The sequence below is a fragment of the Ostrea edulis genome, chromosome 1 (genome assembly GCF_947568905.1).
Source record: "Ostrea edulis chromosome 1, xbOstEdul1.1, whole genome shotgun sequence".
NCBI lineage: Eukaryota > Metazoa > Mollusca > Bivalvia > Ostreida > Ostreidae > Ostrea > Ostrea edulis.
The window spans coordinates 33,296,963-33,323,772 of record NC_079164.1 but is presented as its reverse complement, the minus strand read 5'-3'; the positions used below and the strand labels follow the sequence as shown (position 1 = coordinate 33,323,772).

The window sequence follows — 26,810 nt, the reverse complement described above, 5'->3', positions numbered from 1 at the left end:
AACATTTGCATTATTTTCAAAATTGTTTCTTTGAAAGAATTGGAATGATGGTTATCAAGAAGAAGCTAAAAATTTCTATTGTTTACACATCTAATAAATGACCATTTTGGCCCCACCATGATACCAAACCCCTACCCCAGGGATCATCAAATTTACAATTTTAGTAAAGGACTACCTGCTCTTTCTAAATATCTATTTATTTTCAATTTAGTATCAATAGCACTAAAGAAGATGTTATTTAAGTGTTTTAACTATAAACACTATATACCAAGTTTGGCCCCACCCTGGCATCAGAACCCCTGCCCCAGGGGTCATGAAATTTACAATTTTGGTAGAATCTTCCTTGCTCATCATTACTATATACTCACTTTCTCTGCTAGATGCCCAGGAGTATAGAAGAAGATTTTTAAAGAAATACATCAATTTTACAATTTTTACCCCAAAATTAAGGCCCCTTAGTGTGGGGGGTCATGAACTTTACAATTTCTAATCTCCATCACCTACAGATGCTACATACTAAATTGGTCAAGATTGGCCCAGTGGTTTCTGGGAAGAACTTGTTAACAGACGACACACGACGACAGACGCAGACCACAGCAGTAGGTCATCTGAGTGACTCAGGTGACCTAAAAACAAATTTTAACTAAAATATATTTTATACAAACAAGAAAATGTCTCTAATATCAGAGAGTGTCAATAAAATGTTAATAAACCTGTCTGTGATGGTTAAATATGTGAAATTAGGTTTGATTATCCTAGCCTTATTATCCCATGGGGATCTGGGTTAGAATAGGTCCTCAGTACCCCATCCCCGGGGATCCGGGTTAGAATAGGTCCTCAGTACCCCTTGCTTGTCATAAGAGTCGACTAAATAGGGTGGTCCTTCAGATGAGACCACAAAAACAGAGGTCCCATGTCACAGCAGGTGTGGCACGATAAAGATCCCTCCCTGCTCAAAGGCCGTAAGCGCCAAGCATAGGCCTAAATTTTGCAGCCCTTCACTGGCAATGGTGACGTCTCCATATGAGTGAAATATTCTGGAGCGGGATGTAAAACAATATACAATCAATCCTAGCCTTTTTAGTACTGTTTATTTCTCTATTAGAACTATTGATATCTTGTTTTGTGCCTTTAATATTACTCATGTAATTTGCCCTTGAAACACTAAAGGCTTCTTCCTCTAATCATTGAGAATATGTGTACAAAGTCTTATAAATACTGTATTTCACCTGATCTACGAGGTGTGGACAGAAACACTGCATGACACCATGATACAACCCATCCATGATGGACATATAAAAACTAGCCGCTCAGTCAAGTGTTGTTCCTGAAATGTCACAACTGTACAAAAAGGGGGGGGGGGGGGGGGGGGTGTATGTGATTGATTGATTGATGTTTTCTGCCACACTCAACATTTTTTCAGTTATTTGGTGGTGCCCAGTTTTTATTGGTGGTAGAGAGAACTTAGATACAATGTACATGTACCTGGGAAGAGACCACCGACATTCTGAAAGTGGTGTGTATGTGTGTGTGCTTGAATGGATAGTTTAGAACAACAAATATACAGTCAATAATATTGTTGCTATTTTCAATCATTACCTATATATGCATGTGTTGAAGTCACTTATATTGAACTATCTGTTATACTGATGTATAAATAAATCCCGGTAACATTATCTATATAGTTCAACATTGGTTATATTGAACTTTTGATACAATGAACAATTCAGGCCAGTCCCCTGAATTTCAATATATCCAGAGTAGATTGTATTTTGCTATCCGGAGTAGACTGTATTTTGCAGTATTTGTAGAATGTTTTGAGGCATACAAGTAATCTCAGAGATAAAGAAATCCCATAGGGTGTACTTACCGAGCCTCTCTGCTCTGTACAACTGGGGGAAGTTGTTTGGGATCCCCTACTAATACAAATCTGTCAGCGTGGAAGAGAGGCCCTAGGGAGGCGGGCTGGAGGATCTGAGAGGCCTCGTCGATGATACAGAAGTCAAACCTCCTCTGAGTAAACAGAGGGTGGTTCATTCCTAGAGCTGTCGTCGCTACCACTCTCTGTTGCCAAAAAAAATAATTTTGATTTAAAGCATTTATTACAGTATTTCTCAAAAGTAGGTTGGCATATACATGTAAGCTAACTGTATTTTTTCCAAGATGCTTGGAGGAATCTATCTCCATTCATCTTCATGGTTACATCAACTTTTTCATCTGAGGACATCAATCAGTGTTTATATTTTATTTCCCAATTTCAGTAATGGCAAGAAATTCTGTCTCATGATAATGAAGTGATTTGATTCCTGTTAGTTTCTAGTTATTTTGCCTTGTCATACATAAACTTTGAGAAAATTTATCTTGACCCCGAGCGCCATCTGGAGGTCAAAATTTGTGGCACTTCACGTAGTGTTGGTGATGTTTCTACACGAGTGAAGAATTCTCAAATGGGACATAAAACAATATGTGAATATGTGTAAAGAGAAATTAGGTTCATGTCTAAGAATTTCAAAGATGTGTAATATGCATATATTTATAGAATATCATTTTATCAAATTATTTCTAAAATGTACAAAATAAATTAATGACTGAATTATAATCGTTTGTTTATGGTTTGTTTTCTTTCTATTACTTTTTAAAGTAGGGAAACATTGGCATAATGGCAGGTAATGTGTATGCAGTGTCGTTAGAATATTTATCTATTTTATTTATCTATCAATTCCAACAATGTGAATTGACTATCAATATTAAATGATTGAACAATTAACAGTGCATGCAATATTTACGGATTTTCATAAAACTTAGGTGCATTTACAATTACTTTGAAAATACTCAATTTGTGAAAAAATGGTCACAATTAACATAATAACTATAACATGTCTCCATCTATTTTTAGTAACAACATACAACCGGTAGCCCCCAATTTTCTATCTATGTATTTCAAAATGATATATGTTACAAAAGGTAAATATCTGATATAAACTTTAACTTGTGGATGCCACTTTTATGAATATATAAATTGTGGATATCAGGGAAGATATACAATTGAGAAAATATCAACATAAGAGTTATTGCCCTTGACAACATTCAATTGATTTTTTTTAATAGAAAAAAATATCAAATTTTCCAGTGTAGAATAGGATACCAATTTTTTTTTTTATTATACCCAGTGAATAAAATTCCTCCGAAAGATATATTTCTAACATGTACAAAGTTTAATGAAATAAAGGTTTTGCATAAACCTATGACATCACATGAGGGTGGAGGTTTATGAAACTTTTCAGCACCTAAATGCCCAACTTATCTAGTTCCAGTGCCGTACTTGTGAGCTGTAAAATTCCCTCAGGTCTGCAACATTTGATATCTTCTCTGTTAGCTTCTCTGTTCCATAAGATTGTATCTGAGGGTGAATTTTATTTGTTCGACCAAGGCGTACAAAGTTCACCTTTTCCTGCAACACAACAAGACCTATGTATACATGCCCAGTGTAAAACAGAAGTTAAATACAGAGCCTTTCTACTAATATATATTTACATGACTTAGTGATAGAAATAGCATACACTAGCTCATCAGAATACATTTACTATTAAGCAAGGGGCATATTATCAATAAGCTTCAAATTTCTTCAACAATCGCAAACTCAGTATATGTTGGATCATGTTTAGTAATCTTAACATTTCAATGTGATCTTCAGCTTGGACATTAACCGAAAATCTACAACTGTCCCTCTCTGACCATTGTCCACTTACTAGTGGTTTCTGAAGAGCATTCTGAGGGCTAATTATTTTGAATACCTATCAAAATTCTTTAATGATCAAGCTAGTAAATCAGACATGTGTATGTTCAGGTTTTATCAGGTTCAAAATAACTTCTAGATTTCACTTTTGTTAAGTTGTACTATGCAGTAACACAATGTAAATGAACACATGCTTAAAATCTAATGCTACCTTGAGAAGTTTGATGAGAATGTTGTCCACTGCAGAGTGAGTGTAGCTGGTCAGTAATACAGAGTGTCCCAGGGCGGTCAGCACCTTCACCAAGGCCACTATAGTGGATGTTTTACCTGTTGATAAAATGACCAAACCTCAGTAACAGCCTCACCTCATACTTATCATATTCTGGTCAGTCTAGAGAAATGACCAAACCTCAGTAACAGCCTCACCTCATACTTATCATATTCTGGTCAGTCTAGAGCTGACTTCACCTCAGTAACAGCCTCACCTCATACTTATCATATTCTGGTCAGTCTAGAGCTGACTTCACCTCAGTAACAGCCTCACCTCATACTTATCATATTCTGGTCAGTCTAGAGCTGACTTCACCTCAGTAACAGCCTCACCTCATACTTATCATATTCTGGTCAGTCTAGAGCTGACTTCACCTCAGTAACAGCCTCACCTCATACTTATCATATTCTGGTCAGTCTAGAGCTGACTTCACCTCAGTAACAGCCTCACCTCATACTTATCATATTCTGGTCAGTCTAGAGAAATGACCAAACCTCAGTAACAGCCTCACCTCATACTTATCATATTCTGGTCAGTCTAGAGCTGACTTCACCTCAGTAACAGCCTCACCTCATACTTATCATATTCTGGTCAGTCTAGAGCTGACTTCACCTCAGTAACAGCCTCACCTCATACTTATCATATTCTGGTCAGTCTAGAGAAATGACCAAACCTCAGTAACAGCCTCACCTCATACTTATCATATTCTGGTCAGTCTAGAGCTGACTTCACCTCAGTAACAGCCTCACCTCATACTTATCATATTCTGGTCAGTCTAGAGCTGACTTCACCTCAGTAACAGCCTCACCTCATACTTATCATATTCTGGTCAGTCTAGAGCTGACTTCACCTCAGTAACAGCCTCACCTCATACTTATCATATTCTGGTCAGTCTAGAGCTGACTTCACCTCAGTAACAGCCTCACCTCATACTTATCATATTCTGGTCAGTCTAGAGCTGACTTCACCTCAGTAACAGCCTCACCTCATACTTATCATATTCTGGTCAGTCTAGAGCTGACTTCACCTCAGTAACAGCCTCACCTCATACTTATCATATTCTGGTCAGTCTAGAGCTGACTTCACCTCAGTAACAGCCTCACCTCATACTTATCATATTCTGGTCAGTCTAGAGCTGACTTCACCTCAGTAACAGCCTCACCTCATACTTATCATATTCTGGTCAGTCTAGAGCTGACTTCACCTCAGTAACAGCCTCACCTCATACTTATCATATTCTGGTCAGTCTAGAGCTGACTTCACCTCAGTAACAGCCTCACCTCATACTTATCATATTCTGGTCAGTCTAGAGCTGACTTCACCTCAGTAACAGCCTCACCTCATACTTATCATATTCTGGTCAGTCTAGAGAAATGACTTAGCAAAAATAATGTCTTCACATAGGGCACATTCAAGTTACTTATATTGTGGTCAGTTATAAACTAGAGCTGACTTAGCAAAAATAATGTCTTCACATAGGGCACATTCAAGTTACTTATATTGTGGTCAGTTATAAACTAGAGCTGACTTAGCAAAAATAATGTCTTCACATAGGGCACATTCAAGTTACTTATATTGTGGTCAGTTATAAACTAGAGCTGACTTAGCAAAAATAATGTCTTCACATAGGGCACATTCAAGTTACTTATATTGTGGTCAGTTATAAACTAGAGCTGACTTAGCAAAAATAATGTCTTCACATAGGGCACATTCAAGTTACTTATATTGTGGTCAGTTATAAACTAGAGCTGACTTAGCAAAAATAATGTCTTCACATAGGGCACATTCAAATTGGGTCATACAAAAACAATGTGTTGACAGTGCTACTGTAAGGGTGAGCACATACCTTTTTGGGGCTGTTCACCACACCAAAATTTTCCAAAGTGTATAAGAATAAGCAAATTTTGTATTAAAAAGTTGGGGTGGGTATAGTTGGATCCCCCATTCCCTCCTAACATTGCCTCTGTAACGAATTTCTGACTGTCGATCTACAAATGTGCTTGTTATATTTCCTAGAATACTTATATGTGTATATATATATATATATATAGTTTCTCTTTTTACAGGTACCAAGAACTGTAGTGACAATTATACAAATGCTTGTACTCGTATGTGATCATTTCTTTCAGTCGGGTTATGTTTTAACTTGTTTGTTTATTACTTGTACTTTAACATTGTCTTGTTCCGGTAGCGCGATTTATGCAATAATTTGTACATATTCAAGTCGATAAAATACTTCCTCTTTAGCACGTTACGTCTATAACGTCACGTTGGGTCGTGTTCATGTCAGGTTGGGTCAACGGTAACAAGACAATTCACTTTTGGCTTTTCATTCAAACCATTTGGAGGGGTTTTTTTTTTTTTTTTTAGAGAAGAGAAATGTCCAGGTAAAATATATAGAACTTCTCAATTGAAAATAGTTGGAATTATAATTTATATTTATTGGAATTTACCTGAAATATCGGGGGGGGGGGGGGGGGGGGGGGGGGCTGGTTATATATTCAAGCAAGTGACTATTTTAGAAACATTGTTGTATTTCTAAGTTATGAGAAAATCAATGTTTAATTCAAATGAAAGTAATGAAACTTTCACACTTGTGTTGTTTCATTTCATTTCTTGGTAATTTATATGACCGAGCCCAGGTCACTATAACTCGCTACCAGAGTTAAACTTTTCCTCGCTACCAGAGTTAAACTTTTCCTTGCTACCAGAGTTAAACTTTTCCTCGCTACCAGAGGTAAACTTTTGTCAATCGTTTGGATCTAACTCCGCTACCAGGAGTTGAGTGTTGAAATTGAAAAACCTTCGCAGTAGCGAAAATGATAAATGAGAAAGTTACATACAAAAACATCAGAAATACGGAAGAAATCACTCAGAACATTACAGCGGTTCTAACTAATGGAAGGACAGAGAAATCACTCAGAACATTACAGCGGTTCTAACTAATGGAAGAACAAAGGTAAATCAGTAATCTCCCTTTGAAGGGGAACTACATATGTACAATAAAACTACATGTATAAGCAACCCATGGTTATACCCAATTTATATCTATTCCCCAAAAAGAGATGCATTATTTGTGAAATGTCCCTAAGTGTGGACAAGTTCAGTCTGACACTGATCGGTATCAGTCACATTCTATTAACTTGAGCTTCATGTTCAATGAACGTGTTGTGATCAAAGTTAATGTTGCAGACAAAGAAACAACTACCCCCCACCCCAATCTTTGATGGGGAGGGGGCATAAAAAGTATAAACTATTGAAATTCTTACAGGAATTCTGTTGCAAGTTAACAGTTACAATATATATATTGTATATCAAACACATTTTCATGGTCCTTACCACTTACTTTTAGTACTTTGAAATGCCCAAGAAAGAAAGAAGAAAAATTTCCTAGCAATGACCACTAGTCAATTTCATATAGTAAAATTTAAGAATTTTCACTCACCAGTTCCAGGGTAGCCTTTGATGAGAACATAGTCCTTGCACATTAAAACCTACAGAAATAGACCAACATCCTCTTTCTTTACATAAATCATACAGAAAGGTACTACATTTCTGAAACAAGAAATGTTTTAGAATCATGGATGCACCCATGTGGCAATATTGAAAAGAATAAACTTTATATTTAGAATATCTGTAATGATAGTACATTATTGCAGCTAAGTTAAGGGCAGCAGAGAAATTCTGGTACCCAAAGAAAGGTCTTGTCACATGGAATACACATGTAAAATATGAAAACACTATCACTAACAATTCAAGTTTTGGCTTAGGTTAAAAGTTTTTCAAAATAGGTCAAACTCCAAGGTCATGAGGTGTTGAAAATGTTGGTACCCAAAGAAAGGTCTTGTCACAAGGAATACACTTGTGAAATATAAAAGCTCTATCACAAACCATTCACAAGTTATGGCCAAAGTCAAAAGTTTTTCAAAAATATGTCAAACTTTGAGGTCAAGGTCATAAATGTTGATGCCAAAAGAAAGTTCTTGCCAAAGGGAACACACATGTAAAATATGAAAGCCCTGTACCATCCATTTAAAAGTTATGGTCAAGTTTTTAGGGGCAAACAGACTGACCAAAAACTATTACGGTTACAGAGGCATAAAAATATGGGTTATCTACTAGTAGGGCAACCACAATACTAAATTGATCTTTGAAGATACTAAGCAGACATGTCCATGACCTTTGACCTAAAAATCAAAAGAGTTCATCATCTCCTCTTTAGAGAGTACCAGTTTACTTACCAAGTTGGATGTCAGTCAAGCAAAGGGTAATGAATCTACTCTTTAGGAGAAAACAGCATCATTAGTTTAATGTCTGTCAAGCAAAGGATTCTCAATATATTGAGCAAACAAACTTTTACTATGTCCAGTTTGACCCATGACCTTGTGACCTCAAAATCAATATAATAAGAGTCACCTACTTCTTAGGGGGGATAAGTGTATCAAGTTTGATGCCTGTCAAGCAAAGGGTTCTCAAGATAGCTGACAATATCTTCCCCAGTCCAGAGTATATTGACCCTTGACCTTGTGACCTCAAAATCGTAATCTACTCCCTAAGGTAAATCAGCTTCACAAGTTTGATGTCTGTCTAGCAAAGGGGTTTTAGGATATTGACAAACAACACTTAATCTACTGACTGAATGACTGACCAACAGGTGCAAACCAATAATCCCCTCTTTCAAGTAGGGCATAAAAATATACATTGAAAAAATTAATCATAATTTCATATTTAATTAAGAAATGGATCATTACCTTTAATATTGCTGTCTTTTGGGGTTTGTTCAAAGGTTTAAAAATTTCCTTGACTGTAAGGAAAATTTAGATTAAAAAAAGATCAAGAATTTGAACAATAATTAGAAATATTTTCCTTCCACGGAAATTCATCTACATAAATATTTTGTCACATGACAATATATACCTTTTTGAATTTCTCCTTTTGACATCTTCAAAATGAATTCTGGCTTTTTGTTTTCAATAAGGAGACCACGTAATCGGGAGCTAGAACATTCAATATACAGTATTAAATAATTTTGTTTACAGTAATATTTGTGTTTACAACACATGGTAAATAAAGGAATCATATTTTATCAAATGAAAGTCACACTTTTTCATGTATTTTTAAAAATCTCTTCAAGAATTATATAAAAACTATTAAATCTATCAAAATACTAATATTGTATAATACAGTTATAACATAATACTCCCCAAGATATGTACTATACATGTATGTAAGAATTCAAAATTAACAGAAATCTACTTTGACATAGTATCAAGTTGCTGCTTACTATATAGAAAATTTTGATAGTGTTACATGTTCAATTTATATTCTGTCAAATGTCTAAACATTCTGATTTTGATAAAAGTTGCTAATGGGTACCTCACAGGTTCATCATATAGCAGGCAAGACAAATTGGAATAAAATATGGCCGAGGTGTTGTAACTGTTGTACCTATCAACACGGAAAAGGTGCGATTTCAAGGCGCTGACCCGCTGTAAACTTTCTCTGGAAACAGACATTCATGTTATGATGTCACAAGAAAAACCTTTGCTAATCTGACCTAGATTTTTTTTCTTGCATATCTAAACCCTTTAATAGTGGCCTCATACTGGTCATGTACAGTAGGATTTAGAATAAACTTAAAATCAACACTGCATAAGTATATTTATACATTAGAATGACCTTACCCTGACCCACAATTAAAACAAACTAAAATTTACTGCACATGAGGATGCTTGCATATTACATGCATTTTCAAAAACTGTATCCAAGTGAATCTTGAAAGATTTTCAAAGAATTTTCGTAAAATTTTAAACCTCTATTGTGACCCTGCTCTAACCTCAATGGTCTTAAGTTTGAACAAACTTGTATGCACTAAGTGAGAATATATTCCTATATGGAACTTCAAACCTCGAGCTGTGGATCATGAGGTTTGTGGTTTGAACAAGCTTTAAACCATCATTTTATGAAGAAACTTGCATTCAAATTTGGCTTCTCTGACTCAGTGTTTATTAAGGAGAGTTTTAAACATATCATCCTATTTTCACTTTTCATAATTATCCCTTCTTTGAAGGGGACCAATGTCATCCTTCATTTTACCAATCTTAAATTAACAGACCCAGGAGGCCTTGTGCTAGATTTAGTTAAAATTGGTCTATTGGCTCTTGAAAAGTCAAAACCATGAAAGTTTACATTCAGACAGATGACAAACAGACAATGGACAAATTAAAAAAGCAAGATCATTTGAACTTCCACGTAAAGAGAGCTTAAGAAAGGAAAAGGCATTATCATGTAACTATTCAACCATTATTAAATCTGAAGAATTTTGGGAATTATTTTCGCACCACCAAGTTAAACTCTCCCCAATAATACAACTTACAGTTACCTTTCAGTCAACAAGACAACTTCTTCATCAGAAATGTTGGTTATGCTACCAGTACATACAGCAATAAATTGTGATTTTTCTGCAGTCACTATAACATAGTCATGCTTCATCACTCCCACCGTGTTCAGAGGAGGACTGCCTAGTCTGGAAAATACAAGATTGATCAGAAGCACTCAAAATCTGTATATTTTAAAACCACCAGCCTGATGACTTTCGCTACAGATTTTTTTGTTAGTGTAATTGTTTACGGGCTATTACTTTAAAATAATAGTTGCAAAGACTGTTTTGATTTTTAAAGGGGCATGGACACGATTTGACCTGAAAATTTTCAAATTTTATTTTTCCATTTTTAATGTTTAAAATGCTTAATTAAGGTATTTCAATTGGTCAGCAAAAATTTGAATGTCAGTTATCGAGTTACAAGAGAGATACAGAGCTCAATTATTTGTTATGTAAACAAGGCTGGTTTCATGTTATTGTTTACATAGGTTAAATATACTTGTAAAGATTTCGTTTAAAGCAGATTTTTCAAATTACAAGTTAATTCTGAACACAATTAAATATTTTCTAGTGTTTGTCACATTTCATTTTGTTTTAAACATATTTTCTATCAAGCAATCTATCTGTAAACAAAAACATAACACGAGCCTTGTTTACATAACAAAGAATTGTGAGTGCTGTATCTCATTTGAAACTCAACAAATGGCATTCAAATTTCTGCTGACCATTAGAAATAGCTTAGTTAAGCATTGTAAACATAAAAATTGGGAAAACAAAATTTGAAAATTTTGAGTTCAAATTGTGTCCATGTCCCTTTAATCATTCTGTGGTTTTCCCCCTTAAATATACTTCATAATATCCATAAGAGTCTAGATACCCTGGTTTTCTGTGGAAGTGAATGAAGACTACATCCTGATCTCGACTGTTCTGTGTTTTGTGAGGAAGTACTGTCAGACGACTAAGGCAATCACCCATCTTCTCCCTACAAGGCAGACAGTGGAAATTTACTGATCTCTAGCCCACTAATCTAAAAGTTAAGTCTACCCATAATATTAAAGTTATCAATCTACCCATACAAATCAACAAGTGACAAGTTTTTCAAATTTTGTGCTTGAGAAGCCATATTTTTTCCTGCAATGGTTTGGATTAAGAATGCAATCATGCAATACCTGTAATCACCAACATCAACTTCCTGCAATAACAAGAGGTACTGTGAGCAATGCTCACTAAGAATACCCCCGCTTACCCCCATCTCCCAAAGGGTGTTGTTAATAGGTATAGATTACCTCTTTCCTGAGTGTAAAAAAGAAAGGGCATGACAAAACCTTGGGTAGTCTCTTCTCTAGGGAGAAATGGATAAGAGATGAAACCATATTGCTACTTCGATGTCCAGTGTGCTTGACCTATAACCCAAAATTCGATAGGGAACATCTTTGCCCAATGGGTAGTCCATATGTATGATATGGTGACTGTAGGTGGAAAGGATAATGCTTTAGAGCCCAGAAACCATATTGCTACTTCGATGTCCAGTGCGCTTGACTTTTGACCTCAAATTCGATAGGGAACATCTTCGTTCCATGGGTAGTCCATATGTATGATATGGTGACTGTAGGTGGAAAGGATAACGCTTTAGAGCCCAGAAACCATTGCGTCTACAGACAGACGGACAACCCGATTCCAGTATTCCCCCCCTTTCCCCCCACTTTGTTGCGGGGGGTATAATTATAAACACATGTACCTACACAATACCTTTCTTGGCCTGTCATGCACCAGATTTCCCGAAGACCCCCCGACTTTTGACTAGCTTTGTTTTCAAGATCCAGCAGCAGACACCAGTGGGTAAAGTACTCCATATGGGAGGGGGATAGGTGAGCTAGAGTCTCAGGAATCAACCTCTGCATGGGATGGTCATCCGACAATGAACGGTTTTCCACATTTCTGAAATAAAAGTAGGTACTCATACATATAATTCAATTTCATGTTACACAACCTGTATACAGGGTTATTTTTGCACTGTGTTTTTCGCCCTTCTATACTTGCAGACGGTTTCATCCCATTTTAAATTCACTCAGACACAGTTGTGTTAAATAAGAGATAAGAGAGAAAACTGTTTCGTCCAGTGTTAAATTCACTCATTGATGAGGGCGAAAATAAAACAGGGACGATTATTTCCTTATATACAGTACATACAATTCAATCCAACGTTACTTTTCACAAAAATGCATGGTGCAGTGCAAATTTTAAAATGCATTGTAACAACTACATGCATTAAATAATAGATCATCACTTAATGATACAAATAGATAATCACTTAATATTACAAACAGATCATCACTTAATACAAACAGATCATCACTTAATAATACAAATAGATCATCACTTAATAATACAAATAGATCATCACTTAATAGTACAAATAGATCATCACTTAATAATACAAACAGATCATCACTTAATAATACAAATACATGTAGATCATCACTTAATACAAACTGATCATCACTTAATAATACAAACAGATCATCACTTAATACAAATAGATCATCACTTAATAATACAAACAGATCATCACTTAATAATACAAACAGATCATCACTTAATAGTACAAACAGATCATCACTTAATAATACAAATATATCATCACTTAATAATACAAACAGATCATCACTTAATAATACAAACAGATCATCACTTAATAATACAAATACATGTAGATCATCACTTAATAATACAAATAGATCATCACTTAATAATACAAACAGATCATCACTTAATAATACAAACAGATCATCACTTAATAATACAAACAGATCATCACTTAATAGTACAAATAGATCATCACTTAATACAAATATATCATCACTTAATAATACAAACAGATCATCACTTAATACAAATATATCATCACTTAATAATACAAACAGATCATCACTTAATACAAATATATCATCACTTAATAATACAAACAGATCATCACTTAATAATACAATTATATCATCACTTAATAATACAAATAGATCATCACTTAATAATACAATAGATCATCACTGAATAATACAAACAGATCATCACTTAATAATACAAATAGATCATCACTTAATAGTACAAACAGATCATCACTTAATAATACAAACAGATCATCACTTAATAATACAAATAGATCATCACTTAATAATACAAACAGATCATCACTTAATAAAACAAATAGATCATCACTTAATAATACAAATAGATCATCACTTAATAATACAAACAGATCATCACTTAATAATACAAATAGATCATCACTTAATAATACAAACAGATCATCACTTAATAATACAAATGATATTGAACACTGCAGACAGAACATTTTACATTAATTCAGTGTTATGGCTGTATAGCAATCACAATGCCAAATGATAAAATTTCATCATTAATTCAATTAATGCTTGAAATTGTGAACCAATAATGCTAATATCCATATCATTAACCACTGTGCAATGCTTGAAGACACTGTATCACTAAAAAGTGTGTACATTTAACGGTTATTACAGTACATCAAACAACTGTTAAATCTAATTTGTTGGAATTCACTTGGCGTTCACACCTTTTCTGATGAGTTTTTGAAAATGTATCGTGTTCACACATACAATTAGTGATATTGAATTCTAAATGGGAAAACATAATACAGTATTACAATGGTGACATCGTCACAACCTCATCAGTTGTCAATGTAATGCACTTTATATACACACAAGCTTATAAAGTTACAAATATTGAGTATTTCAAATCAAAGCAAGGATGTAGTCTATGAACACTTTACACCAACAAAGCATTAAATCAATATGAGAGAGAGAGAGAGAGAGAGAGAGAGAGAGAGAGAGAGAGAGGGAGGGAGGGAGGGAGGGAGAGAGAGAGAGAGAGAGATAGAGAGAGAGAGAGAGAGAGAGAGAGAGAGAGATGAACTTATTGCATGAAGACATACTTTTGATAGAGAGCACAATTAAGGATCTGTGGACATTTGCTGCATGCTCTTGGGTTGTTTATGGGATCTGGGAGTCTTCCCAAGCTAAACATCACATGGCCATCACTACCCTCCGTCTTCTGGACCTGTTGACTTAAGTAGTAGGCCATTTCATTTCTCAAGTTGATGATACCTATAAAAAAAACTATCTACATGTAGGTCATCCTTATATAGCAATAGTGGACAAGGATAAAATTATCAACATCTGTGTGTTAATTTAGAAATGTTTTAAGTAAAGAATACGTCAAGGTTGCTCAGGGTCTGCACCTCTCTTCATATTTGTATCAGAAATGCAGCATAACACGGTTAGAGTGAACTTTCAGGGCCAGCAAAAAACACTTCATTATAACCAAACTTCATTTTATCTAATAAAAATTTTATTACTTTCTTTCATTGGTGAATTAAAATCACTTTGCAATAAAGGTGAATTTGTTATAACCATCTTCTTTATAAGCATGTTTGACTTTAATAGCCATTCAAAGTAAAAATATCATTGATATGCCTGGCCTATCATTCAATGAAAATAGTTCAGCATGCTGAAGATTGCATAAATGCTCTAAAACACATCATTTTAATGACAAAGACCCTAGATATCATTCATCAATTCAGTAAAGCTGCTGGTCCAAAATTAAACTCGGCTAAAACTGAATCATCTTAACTGTTTCTTTTACTGATAGATATGGCATTAACAAATACTGTATGTGCAAGATGTTTGGTTTTTAAAATAAATTTAGAGAAATGTATACCATAGATTATTTTTATATCTTAAAAAATAAGAACAATATTTACAGTGAATATATAATGCTTAAGAAAGCACTTGAATTTTTCAAAATGAAGTTTGCTTGTTCACACGCAAAATATATAATAAACTTTCATAATAATGACTTGGTGAGAGTTTTGAAAAGTTACTTTTACTATTAGTGATGGTTAACTCAAAATTCCAAAAATCAATGCTTTACAACAAATGATCAGAGATTTTAATATTGACAAATTAGTATGGAAGAATATTTTTATTTCAAAGATTTCAAATACGTATGAAAAACAGATTACAGAATTTACTTACAAGATGCTTAATGTTTGATAAATAATAATGTAAAAGTTTATAAATGGAACAAAGACATACATGTAAAACCATTATGTGAAATATGCCATGTTCGGGAAGACACATGTAGTGAGCATCTTTTAATTTCTTGTGTAAATACCAATACTTTACAGGGAACAAGGAGTAAATTTTTAAAATTTCATATTTCCTGGAAATGTATCATACTGACTTCTACTGAAGTATCAGAGAAAACATGTATTTGGAAAAAAAATTATTTTATGTATTGGTTTTACAATATATAAATATAAAATGAAATGCAGATTCGTGGATGAAAAAGCGTCAGAGGGAAAATTGAAATCTTTTGTGAAAACTATTTTACAAAATTCTGTTGTGAAATAAGGTGTGTTTGTGAAATATTATGCTCTCAGTGGCAACAGAGAAAACAAAGAAAGGTCTTGTCAAAAGGAAATGGAAGCCCCAGCTAAATAGTTCAGGGAACATTGCCTAAAAACTTTGATACCAAAAGAAAGGTCTTATCATAAGGAATGCACATATGAAATCCCTATCACTCACCATTTGAAAGTTACGAGAATATCTAAAAATTTAGGACAGACAGACAAACAGACTAGACAAAAATAGTACGTCCCCCAACTTTTAATACAGGAGCATAAAAATGTGGGAAACTACCTGATAATTCATATATGCACACTATAAATCATGAAGAGTAACGCAAACGGTATAATATAATATACACCCGTCGGACAGTGAAATTCAACCTGGAAGCATAATGTGCACTCTGAATTGATACAACACACATTCTGAATAGGAAAGCCTTAAAGAGGGTCATGGAGCACTAATCCATCTGACATATGAACTGATTATGTATTTCTCTGAGAGGGAGGTTGTGATAAAATGTCGGTACAATATCTATCTATGTTAAAATTCCAGGAAAACATTTGATCTACTTTCAGCCCTAAAGTGGGTCATGGTGCACCAATTAAGTTGAAATGTTTGAAATGTGAACTGATAATGTATTTCTCTGAGAGGGAAGTTGTGACAAATTTCAGAGCAATACCTGTGACCATACTGAAAAAAACCTGGAAAACTGTTTGACCTACTTCTACCCCTAAAGTAGGTCATAGTGCACCAATCCAGCTGACATGCTAACTGCACTTGAATTCCTCCTTTAGGAAGCCTTTGACTAAACATCAATCTGTATCCGTATTAAACAAAAGATAGGAAAACAGTTTGACCTATTTTTAGCCCAAAAGTAAGTCAAGGATGGACCAATCCAGCTGAAATGCAAACTAAACTTGTATTCCTCTAGAAGAAGCCTGTGATTAAATTTCAGTTCAATATCTGTATTCGTAATGAAAAAAAAAGCCTGGAAAATTGTTAGACCTATTTTTAGCCCAAAAGTAGGTCAAGGACAAACCAATCCAGCTGAAGTGCAAATTGAACTTGTATTCCTCCAGGAGGAAGCCTGTGACTAGATATCAGGGCAATATCTGTACCCATAATGAAAAAAAGCCCGGAAAACTCTTTGACCTACTTTAAGTCCTAATGTAGGTCACGGACGGAAGAGTCAATCCAGCTGAAATGCAAACTGAACTTCTGTTCCTCTGAGAGGAACTTTATGTGTAAATTTCAGGGCAATATCTGTATCTGTAACGAAAAAATTCCGGAAATTGTTTGACCTACTTAGAGCCCTAAAGTAGGTCAAGGACAGACCAATCCAGCTGAAATGTAAACTCACTCTTACACTTCTAGAGGGAGAAATTGTAACAAAAGTCGTACATGCATTTGTTGCGAAAAAAAGTCCGGAAAACTTGACATCGGATGGATGGACAGCCAGCTAGACAGACACACGGACAGCGCCATAACATAATATGTTCCGTCTAATGATGGGCATATAAAAAAGTCTAAAGTACAGTATCCAAAATGCAATGCAAAATTTAGTTCTTATACCCCTCTTGTTGACATGATCTACGTCAATCATTTTCATGTCCGGCTCTTTAAGGTACAGTAATAAACCTCCTTTGGGATCCTGTCTTCTGTCTGAACTCATCATGCTGTACAAGGTAACCTTATAAAAAAAAACTAAAAGCATTACACATTGTAAACATGATTTAATGTCCATGGGTACAGTTGCAGTCATTCGATACCACCCTGAAATCTGACTTTGCACCAATATCATTATTATTCCTCATCAACGCATTATAGCCAATCAACATCAGAATACATTACAGCCAATCAACATCAGAACACATTACAGCCAATCAACATCAGAACACATTACAGTCAATCAACATCAGAATACATTACAGCTAATCAACATCAGAATACATTACAGCCAATCAACACCAGAATACATTACAGCCAATCAACATCAGAATTCATTACAGCCAATCAACAAAAGAATACATTACAGCCAATCAACATCAGAATACATTACAGAAATTTATACCAGTGTATGCTACAAAGGAAATAATTCTTCTCCAAAAACAATGAAAATTAATTTTGTCCAAGGGTGAAAAATGTCAGTCAACCTTTAAACTAATAAGTGAAGCTTGCATCATCCATAAAATTAATTGTCAATGCCTAGCTTTCTAACTTTGAAAAGAGATTTTCTTACTTGACCCTTATGTTCCATGGAAAAGGTGACTCTTCCCGTCTTCAGCTCCAGCGGCACAGTGCATCTTTGGTTCTTCTTCAGCTGAAGAACAGTTTACATGACATATGTACAGTTTAAATGGCATATGTACAGTTTACATGGTATCTGTACAGTTTACTTGGTATATGTACAGTTTACATGGTATCTGTACAGTTTACGTGGTATATGTACAGTTTATGTGGTATCTGTACAGTTTATGTGGTATCTGTACAGTTTACATGGTATCTGTACAGTTTACATGGTATATGTACAGTTTACGTGGTATATGTACAGTTTACATGGTATATGTACAGTTTATATGTACAGTTTACATGGTATATGTACAGTTTACATGGTATCTGTACAGTTTACAAGGTATCTGTACAGTTTACATGGTATCTGTACAGTTTATGTGGTATCTGTACAGTTTACATGGTATAAGTACAGTTTACGGTGTATCTGTACAGTTTACATGGTATATGTACAGTTACATTGTATCTGTACAGTTTATGTGGTATCTGTACAGTTTACATGGTATATGTACAGTTTACGTTGTATCTGTACAGTTTACATGGTATATGTACAGTTTACGGTGTATCTGTACAGTTTACATGGTATATGTACAGTTACATTGTATCTGTACAGTTTATGTGGTATCTGTACAGTTTACATGGTATATGTACAGTTTACGTTGTATCTGTACAGTTTACGTGGTATCTGTACAGTTTACATGGTATATGTAGAGTTTATGTTGTATATGTACAGTTTACGTTGTATCTGTACAGTTTACATGGTATCTGTACAGTTTACATGGTATTATTAGTTACCTAGTCATCTAGTGACCTGGTACGGGATGATACCAGGTCTCTAAGTTCTATACCAGGCGAGGCGAAGCCGAGCCCGGTATAAAACTTAGTGACCTGGTGTCATCCCGTACCAGGTCACTAGATAGCTCGGTAACGAATTTACCCCACCGATGACCTATTATGATAATATGCATGAGGCTATTGCGTATCAGAACTACAGACAACACCATACCATAAATATTCCTTGTTCAAAGATGACTGCATTTAAACGAACTTTTGCACTGACAAACATCATATGATTATATGTATACATCAGTGTAAATATACCCAGTGTGATTATCAGTAATTTCTTCTTTTTTTCCCGATCTCGTCTGCTGCTAAACTTGCAAACCGTTTGTCCGCCATTGTTATTGACAAATGCAACAAGATAGATAACTCGCAAGGAAGCCTGGTATAAATTTTGACGGTGACGTGGGATAGAATATCCCACGTCTTCACGTGACTGTAATGAGCCAATCACTGTTCAGGATCTCCCAGCTAACTTGTCACAGGTGGGGTAAATGTACAGTTTACGTGGTATCTGTACAGATTACATGGTATATGTAAATTCAATATTTTCCAGATTCTTGTCTTCAGTAATAATTCTACTGAGAATCTACGTGAAGAACTGGTACTAGTAACAACAAAAAAACAATTTTGAAACTTTATACACAGAGTAGTGGTCAGTGCTGATCCCACATAGTGGTGGTATATGCCAATCCCACATTGAGTGGCGGTGCATGCTGATCCCATTGTGTGGCGGTGCATACTGATCCCATTGTGTGGCGGTGCTTGCTGATCCCATTGTGTGGCAGTGCTTGCTGATCCCATTGTGTGGTGGTGCATGCCAATCCCACATTGTGTGGTGGTGCATGCCAATCCCACATTGTGTGGTGGTACATGCAGATCCCACACTGAGTGGCAGTCTATGCTGATCCCTACTCAATACATCAGATTATCTATCACAAAAAGTGGTTTATCCTCAACACTTTGTGTTGCAAGTCTTCCTCTTTAGTTACATTGTGGTGATACAGAAATGATAAACTTACATTGGCTGTGTCGACAGACACCCTAGTTACATTGTGGTGAGACAGAAGTGATAAACTTCCATTGGCTGAGTGGACAGACACCCTAGTTACTAGAAGTTTATTGATTAACAGAAGCCCACAGTCTGATAATAGCATATGGATGGCTCTGTTAACACTCCATTTAATTTTAACATCAAAATCCATGTAATTTACCTTCACATCCACAGTCAAATCAATTTTGCCTTTTATTCCAAACCTGAAAAGAAAATGGTCTTTTTCTATATTCAACCACAAAATAAATTTCTACCAGTTATTGTTTTCATTTTCATTTGCAGGAATCTTTATCTTGGAGACCAGATGTTACCTTGGAGACCAGACATTACCTTGGAGACCAGATGTTTTCTTCAATGTCTCTTACATTGGTGACAGTTACATCATCACCAATTCTGCTGCAAAACAGAATATTGGTATAAAGTATTCAAAACTACACAAATACTTCCGAATTTTAAACCTAACAAATAAGTTTTAAATCCATACAAGAGGCCCACAGGCCTTATCGGTCACCTGAGTAAATATGCATTTAGATTTTATACAGTATCAGCAAACTTACACATAAACACTATATACTAAGTTTGGTCCCAACCTGGGGTCAGAACCCCTACCCCAGGGATCATGAAATCTAAAATTTTGGTAGCGGCCTTCCTGCTCTACATCATTATGCATTTAGTTTTTCTTCAACATGTTTGGTTCTAGAGAAGAAGATTTTTGAAAATTGGTCAATTTTGGGAAGTTTTTGCCCTGCCCTTAGATAAGGCCCCAGGAGTACAGGAGTCCTGAAATTCATAATTTATGTCCCCCTTGTCCCAAAGATGCTTCATATCAAATTTGAAAAGAATTGGAATGATAGTTATCAAGAAATTAAAAATTTCTATTCTACACACATTTAATAACTGACCATTTTGGCCCCACCTAGATACCAAAACCCCTACCCCTGGGTTCATCAAATTTACAACTTTAGTACAGGACTACCTGCTCTTTCTAAATATCTATTTACTTTCAATTTAGTATCAATAGCACTAAAGAAGATGTTATTTAAGTGTTTTGCACATAAACACTATATACCACGTTTGGCCCTGCCCTCGGGTCAGAACCCCTATCCCGGGGGTCATGAAATTTATGATTTTGGTAGAAGCTTCCTTGCTCATCATTACTATATACTCACTTTCTCTGCTAGATGCCCAGGAGTAAAGAAGAAGATATTTAAAGAAATACATCAATTTTACAGTTTTTATCCCAAAATTAAGGCCCCTTAGGGTGGGGGTCATGAAATTTACAATTTCCAGTCTCCTTCACCTACAGATGCTACATACCAAATTTGGTGAAGATTGACCCAGTAGTTTCTGAGAAAAAGTTGTTGACGGACGACGCATAACGGACGACGACAGACGCAGACCAATAGCAATAGGTCACCTGAGTGACTCAGGTGACCTAAAAAAGAAAAAAATCTTGCTAGAAAATAGGTGTTAAGTTGACGAACAATCTATTAAAAAATTCTTTCTGACTTATAAGAGGGTCAATATCAAATTCCTAAAAAAATCTTTAAAAAACAGTCATCGACTTATATGACATGGGTTGACTTATATGCGAGTATATAAAGTATGTGTACTGAGTGTGTTTATTTACCTTTGAGCACCCATCCTACTGTTTTTGTACTGAGTGTTTATTTACCTTTCAGCGCCCATCCTACTCTTTGTGTACTGAGTGTGTTTATTTACCTTTGAGTGCCCAACCTACTCTTTGTGTACTGAGTGTGTTTATTTACCTTTCAGCGCCCATCCTACTCTTTGTGTACTGAGTGTGTTTATTTACCTTTGAGCGCCCATCCTACTCTCTGTGTACTGAGTGTGTTTATTTACCTTTGAGCATCCATCCTACTCTCTGTGTACTGAGTGTGTTTATTTACCTTTGAGCGCCCAACCTACTCTTTGTGTACTGAGTGTGTTTATTTACCTTTGAGTGCCCAACCTACTCTTTGTGTACTGAGTGTGTTTATTTACCTTTGAGCATCCATCCTACTCTCTGTGTACTGAGTGTGTTTATTTACCTTCGAGCGCCCAACCTACTCTTTGTGTACTGAGTGTGTTTATTTACCTTTGAACATCCATCCTACTCTCTGTGTACTGAGTGTTTATTTACCTTTGAGCATCCATCCTACTCTCTGTGTACTGAGTGTGTTTATTTACCTTTGAGCGCCCATCCTACTCTTTGTGTACTGAGTGTGTTTCTGTAACCAGGTCTGTTTATTTACCTTTGAGAGCCTAACCTACTCTTTGTGTACTGAGTGTGTTTATTTACCTTTGAGCGCCCATCCTACTCTTTGTGTACTGAGTGTTTATTTACCTTTGAGCGCCCATCCTACTCTTTGTGTACTGAGTGTGTTTATTTACCTTTGAGCGCCCATCCTACTCTTTGTGTACTGAGTGTGTTTCTGTAACCAGGTCTGTAATGGAGGAATGTACTTCTTAATCTCCTCCATCACCTGAACATCTGTTACTCCACTACCAAACCTAAAACAACAGAAGTGTGTTACTCCATTATCAAACCTAAAACAACAGAAGTCTGTTAATCCATTATCAAACCTAAAACAACAATTTATTTTGGACACTTTCACTTATCACAGCCATTTTTCACCATTGCGACTAATTACCCAAAAAGGATTAAAGGATCTACAACGATTCAGAGACCTATATACTAATTTTCATCAATATTAATTCATTATAGCACATAAATAGCCTTTATAAAAATTCAAATGTCCTATTATCCTATTATTTCTATTTTTATCCAAACCACATTAACACAGGTCTTTGACAATTTATAATAATGATGTTAATTTGGGTAGTTAGTTGCACCGTTCAAAATGGTTGTGATAAGTGAAAGTGCAGACGGTTTTACAATTTCAGTCACTTGGAGCTATTACAAACTTCAGTTTATAAATTGGGGTAAGAAATTCAACTTAGAAATGATATCTAATGGTGAACATTCTATGTAATAGCTTGTCGCAATGCTCAAACACTCGTGTAGTGCTAGGTCCAAGCTAAAAGTCGACCAAAAATTAATAGGCATTTTTCCAAATTCCTTTCTGCATATCTTGGGAAGAATACCGAATTTCGGAATGAACTTTGGTAGCAATGTAGATTGATTAAGTATGAATATAATAGAATACAAAGTAGAATTTTATACCATATGATTTACTGTTTTTACATCAGCAAAATTGGGTACCCTGTATTCAGAGTTCTATACCTTTACTCTTTCATAGTAAATTTGAACCCGAGCAATATAATTGCCTGTGCTGTTTTCCAAGTGATCTTTCACCTTTTGACCTGATAATTACCAGTAATAAAGGTCATTCACTAGTCATACATAACCTGCATAGTTGATGTTGAATACCAGTCAATCTTTCCCCTAGCAAAACCATCCCGGTCAATCCATCCCCTAAATTTGGTCAAACTGTCTCCTGATTTTGGTAAATATGTACCTATGGTAAATAATGTTGGTTATTTTGTCCCCCATATTTGGCCAAATCATCCCCTTATTTTGGTCAATCCGTCCTCTAATACATTTTTTAAATGGTAAATAACATTGGTTAAACTGTCTCCCAAATTTTATCAAACCATCCCAGAGCTCTTGAAAATCGTAGGACATTTTTTCATGGTAAGGAACTGCCAAAAATCTTATCATCAGTCCTAGGGACTGCCAAAGATTTTTTTTTTCGTTCTTTGACTCCAGAAATTACTTCATTATAATATACTCCATTTAAGTTTATCACAGACTACTTCTGGTTTGCATTGGCTGATAGAATAGTTCACTAAACCTGTTTAAAAAAGGAAGAACCCCAATAATTATACGAAAGAAAAAAAGAAGGGCTCCATGTTGACTCATTAAGATCAGATATATTTTTATAGCTTGGTGAAAAACCTGACAGTTTCAGTATGTAAATGCCCCGTTTTTCATCTTGCCTCTGTAGTTAGTTTTAGTGCTAGCTTGTCTCTGTATTTATTTCCAGATATTTGACGGGTATCAGGGGATGGTTTAAACAATTTCGGTTAGGGCTGTTCCAGAAATGATCAAATGGGGGGGTCGGGCGGCAAACGATATTTTTTTGTGTGGGTGGTCGTATTTTTTCATATTTTAATTGGTCCGTGGTTGGACTGTTAAAAAAATATTTATTATGGGTAGTGGGTAGTTTCTATTGTTTTATTTTGTGCCACGTGGGTGTTGAGTTTTCAGAATATTTTTATTGTCGCTCTTGTCGTGTTGGTTACAAAACGTTGGAGGGAAAATTGAAAACGTGCTTTCGAAATCGGAAGTAACATAGAACTATTCGAGTTGTCGCTCTTTGCAGCGCATAACTTTCCATTACGGCACTCTTCAAATTAGAGGCGCGTTTAGTAGGGTCCCTTTGGACGTGATGGCGGCGAACTCTGGAGCGCGTTTTACAAAAGAACTTACGACCAAGTTTACATACTGGAATTTTCTAGTTTATTGTAAGATCATTCACTCCAAATGCAAACTATTTTTTTTTAAATGTTGAAAATCAAGCCTCAGAAAAGTTTTACTTCATTCACTCAAAGTAATAACAGTGTAATACAATCTAAGACTTGTGACTTTGTTGTAAGTTGTTTTGTAAAACGGGCCCCTGTTCTGTAGATTATTACAGTTTACAGTGCATCGATTTTGGGAATATTTTGAAACCAATAGGTATTCCGTTTTCTAATAAAAATAGGCAAACCTTAGTTGATTTATACGAGGGTACCGATGCGTTATATTTATCAGTCGGTGTGATGGTGATATAGAGGCCTCCGGGCACGGGCTCCATTAGAAGACGAACGATTCGTGGAAAAACATATCCATACCCATTTCATGATTATAGCATCGTTTGGACTCCAAATCTTTCCAACATTCCCGCCATAGATGCCTTTGATTGTTGATGTGACATCGTTTCTTCAGAACTACTGTGATACAATGTCGCACAGGCATTACCGCGTCATTGACTAGAATGTTTGTCCCGAAAACCTCGCGAGATTTGTACCGTTTTCATTTTTAAAAATATTTTTGTGGTGGGTCTGGTTAGTTTTTTTTTTTATTAGATGGGTCATTGTAAAATGAGTTTATTAATTTGATGGGTCATGGGGTAATTTTTTTATTTTTTTTATGGGTGCTTGGTATATACAAAAGGTGCCTCCCGACCCCCCCATGTATTTATTTCTGGAATAGCTCTTAGATGATTCGGCCATCATTTCTGTATCTACGATCTGAAAATCTAGGGAACAGATTGACTATATTTCTATCTCCTCCTCTACTCTACAGGCAGGAAACTGGTCGATTTAGTCTTTCATTACATATCTTAACCTAGATATTTACTTTAACTCAAGTCTTTTCCATATCACATGAATTACCTACATGTCATGGATAAATTTGCTCTGTTTCATTGTATTCTCAGCTTCTGTGATGATCTCATTTTCTTCAAATATCTGTTTCCTTAAAACCTGTGACAACAAGGACACAAAATAATGTAAGTGCATTTTTAAAAAGCAATTCAAATTTTTTGAAAAATATATTTACTGGGGTTCTACATAAAGAATAGAAAACAATAGACACTGTATGATTTTGAAACACTATGCCCCCTAAGAATGGCCATGTTCAATGTTTTGGTAAATTTCACCTTGACCATCTTAAATTCCCTTGACATATATCAATCATATATCTGACATTTCACTTCACAAATATGAGATCTACCTTGAATAATTGTGACCAAAGTTGTTGACTGTAGACAGAGAGACAACGTGATCTTGGCACATACCTGTTGAAATATTGAATGTATTATGCTGCCATATAACATCTGAATGTTGCCCTTGTCACAACCCTGAAATATACCAGACTGTATTAATTTCATTCTTTTTTCCCCATTAAAATTCTTCTAGAACAAAAAATGTTTCAGACACATATATGCGTCTGGTGTGGCAATATTGAAAACGATCAACTTTAAAAGAATGTCTGCAATGATAGTGAAAAATAAGGGTTATCTAGTACTCAGGGTTCGAACCTGAGACCCCTGAATCTCTAGTCAGGTGCTCTACCAACTGAGCTATCTGGCTACCGGCAATCAAACTCAGCTGAAAGCTACATTCCTCCCTCCTTAAATGTCTTCACAATGGAAGACTACAACCAAAATTCTTTTTGCCCCTGGGAGGACTTTCACCTGCAAATCTAGGGGTGGTGTACAGCACCAAATGTAACAGGGAGAGAAAATGCCTCGGACCAGATTGGGATTCAAACTCGGGCCCCAAATTCACTAGTCTTGTGCTCTACCAACTGAGCTATCTGGCCACCGGTGATCAAACCCAGCTGACCACTACATTTGTAATGTTAACAAAATTACACCCTTATGACAGTTAACATTGTACTGGCTTAGGGTAAGCACTAACTTTACCTTGAATTTGTCATTCAGTATTGATCTGAAATAAAAGAAAATGATGCATGAAAATAAAAACAAACACTGAAGATTTACCATTTTACATATGAAATGAAAGTAAACACTAAAAGATTTACCTTTTTACATATGAAATGAAAGTAAACACTAAAAGATTTACCTTTTTACATATGAAATGAAAGTAAACACTAAAAGATTTACCTTTTACATATGAAATGAAAGTAAACATTAAAAGATTTACTTTTCTACACATCAGTACATTAATATATTGCTTGAGAGGTGGCACAGTTATACATCTAAAATTCTGAATTGATAGATAATGGTATTCAGTAATATAGCTTGTGTCTTGAATCAGTT

At 35.4% G+C, this 26,810-nt stretch overlaps 1 protein-coding gene across 2 annotated transcripts in view; it reads right to left on the bottom strand.

Moving 5' to 3' along the window:
• The window catches only part of LOC125660711 (DNA replication ATP-dependent helicase/nuclease DNA2-like), a 50,161-nt gene that overhangs the window by 5,659 nt on the left and 17,692 nt on the right, over positions 1–26,810 (bottom strand). For both annotated transcript variants that reach the window (XM_056146036.1, XM_056146037.1), the window contains 19 exons: positions 26,454–26,478; positions 25,824–25,886; positions 25,424–25,509; positions 22,411–22,530; positions 20,347–20,412; positions 20,177–20,219; positions 18,073–18,153; positions 17,406–17,523; positions 14,357–14,528; positions 12,139–12,327; positions 11,267–11,371; positions 10,390–10,533; positions 9,384–9,509; positions 8,925–9,004; positions 8,759–8,811; positions 7,453–7,501; positions 3,948–4,063; positions 3,323–3,451; positions 1,871–2,064 (listed from right to left, as the gene is read on the bottom strand). In XM_056146036.1, the coding sequence (XP_056002011.1) occupies positions 1,871–2,064; positions 3,323–3,451; positions 3,948–4,063; positions 7,453–7,501; positions 8,759–8,811; positions 8,925–9,004; positions 9,384–9,509; positions 10,390–10,533; positions 11,267–11,371; positions 12,139–12,327; positions 14,357–14,528; positions 17,406–17,523; positions 18,073–18,153; positions 20,177–20,219; positions 20,347–20,412; positions 22,411–22,530; positions 25,424–25,509; positions 25,824–25,886; positions 26,454–26,478 (1,959 nt within the window). The remainder of the gene's footprint in view (positions 1–1,870; positions 2,065–3,322; positions 3,452–3,947; positions 4,064–7,452; positions 7,502–8,758; positions 8,812–8,924; positions 9,005–9,383; positions 9,510–10,389; positions 10,534–11,266; positions 11,372–12,138; positions 12,328–14,356; positions 14,529–17,405; positions 17,524–18,072; positions 18,154–20,176; positions 20,220–20,346; positions 20,413–22,410; positions 22,531–25,423; positions 25,510–25,823; positions 25,887–26,453; positions 26,479–26,810) is intronic.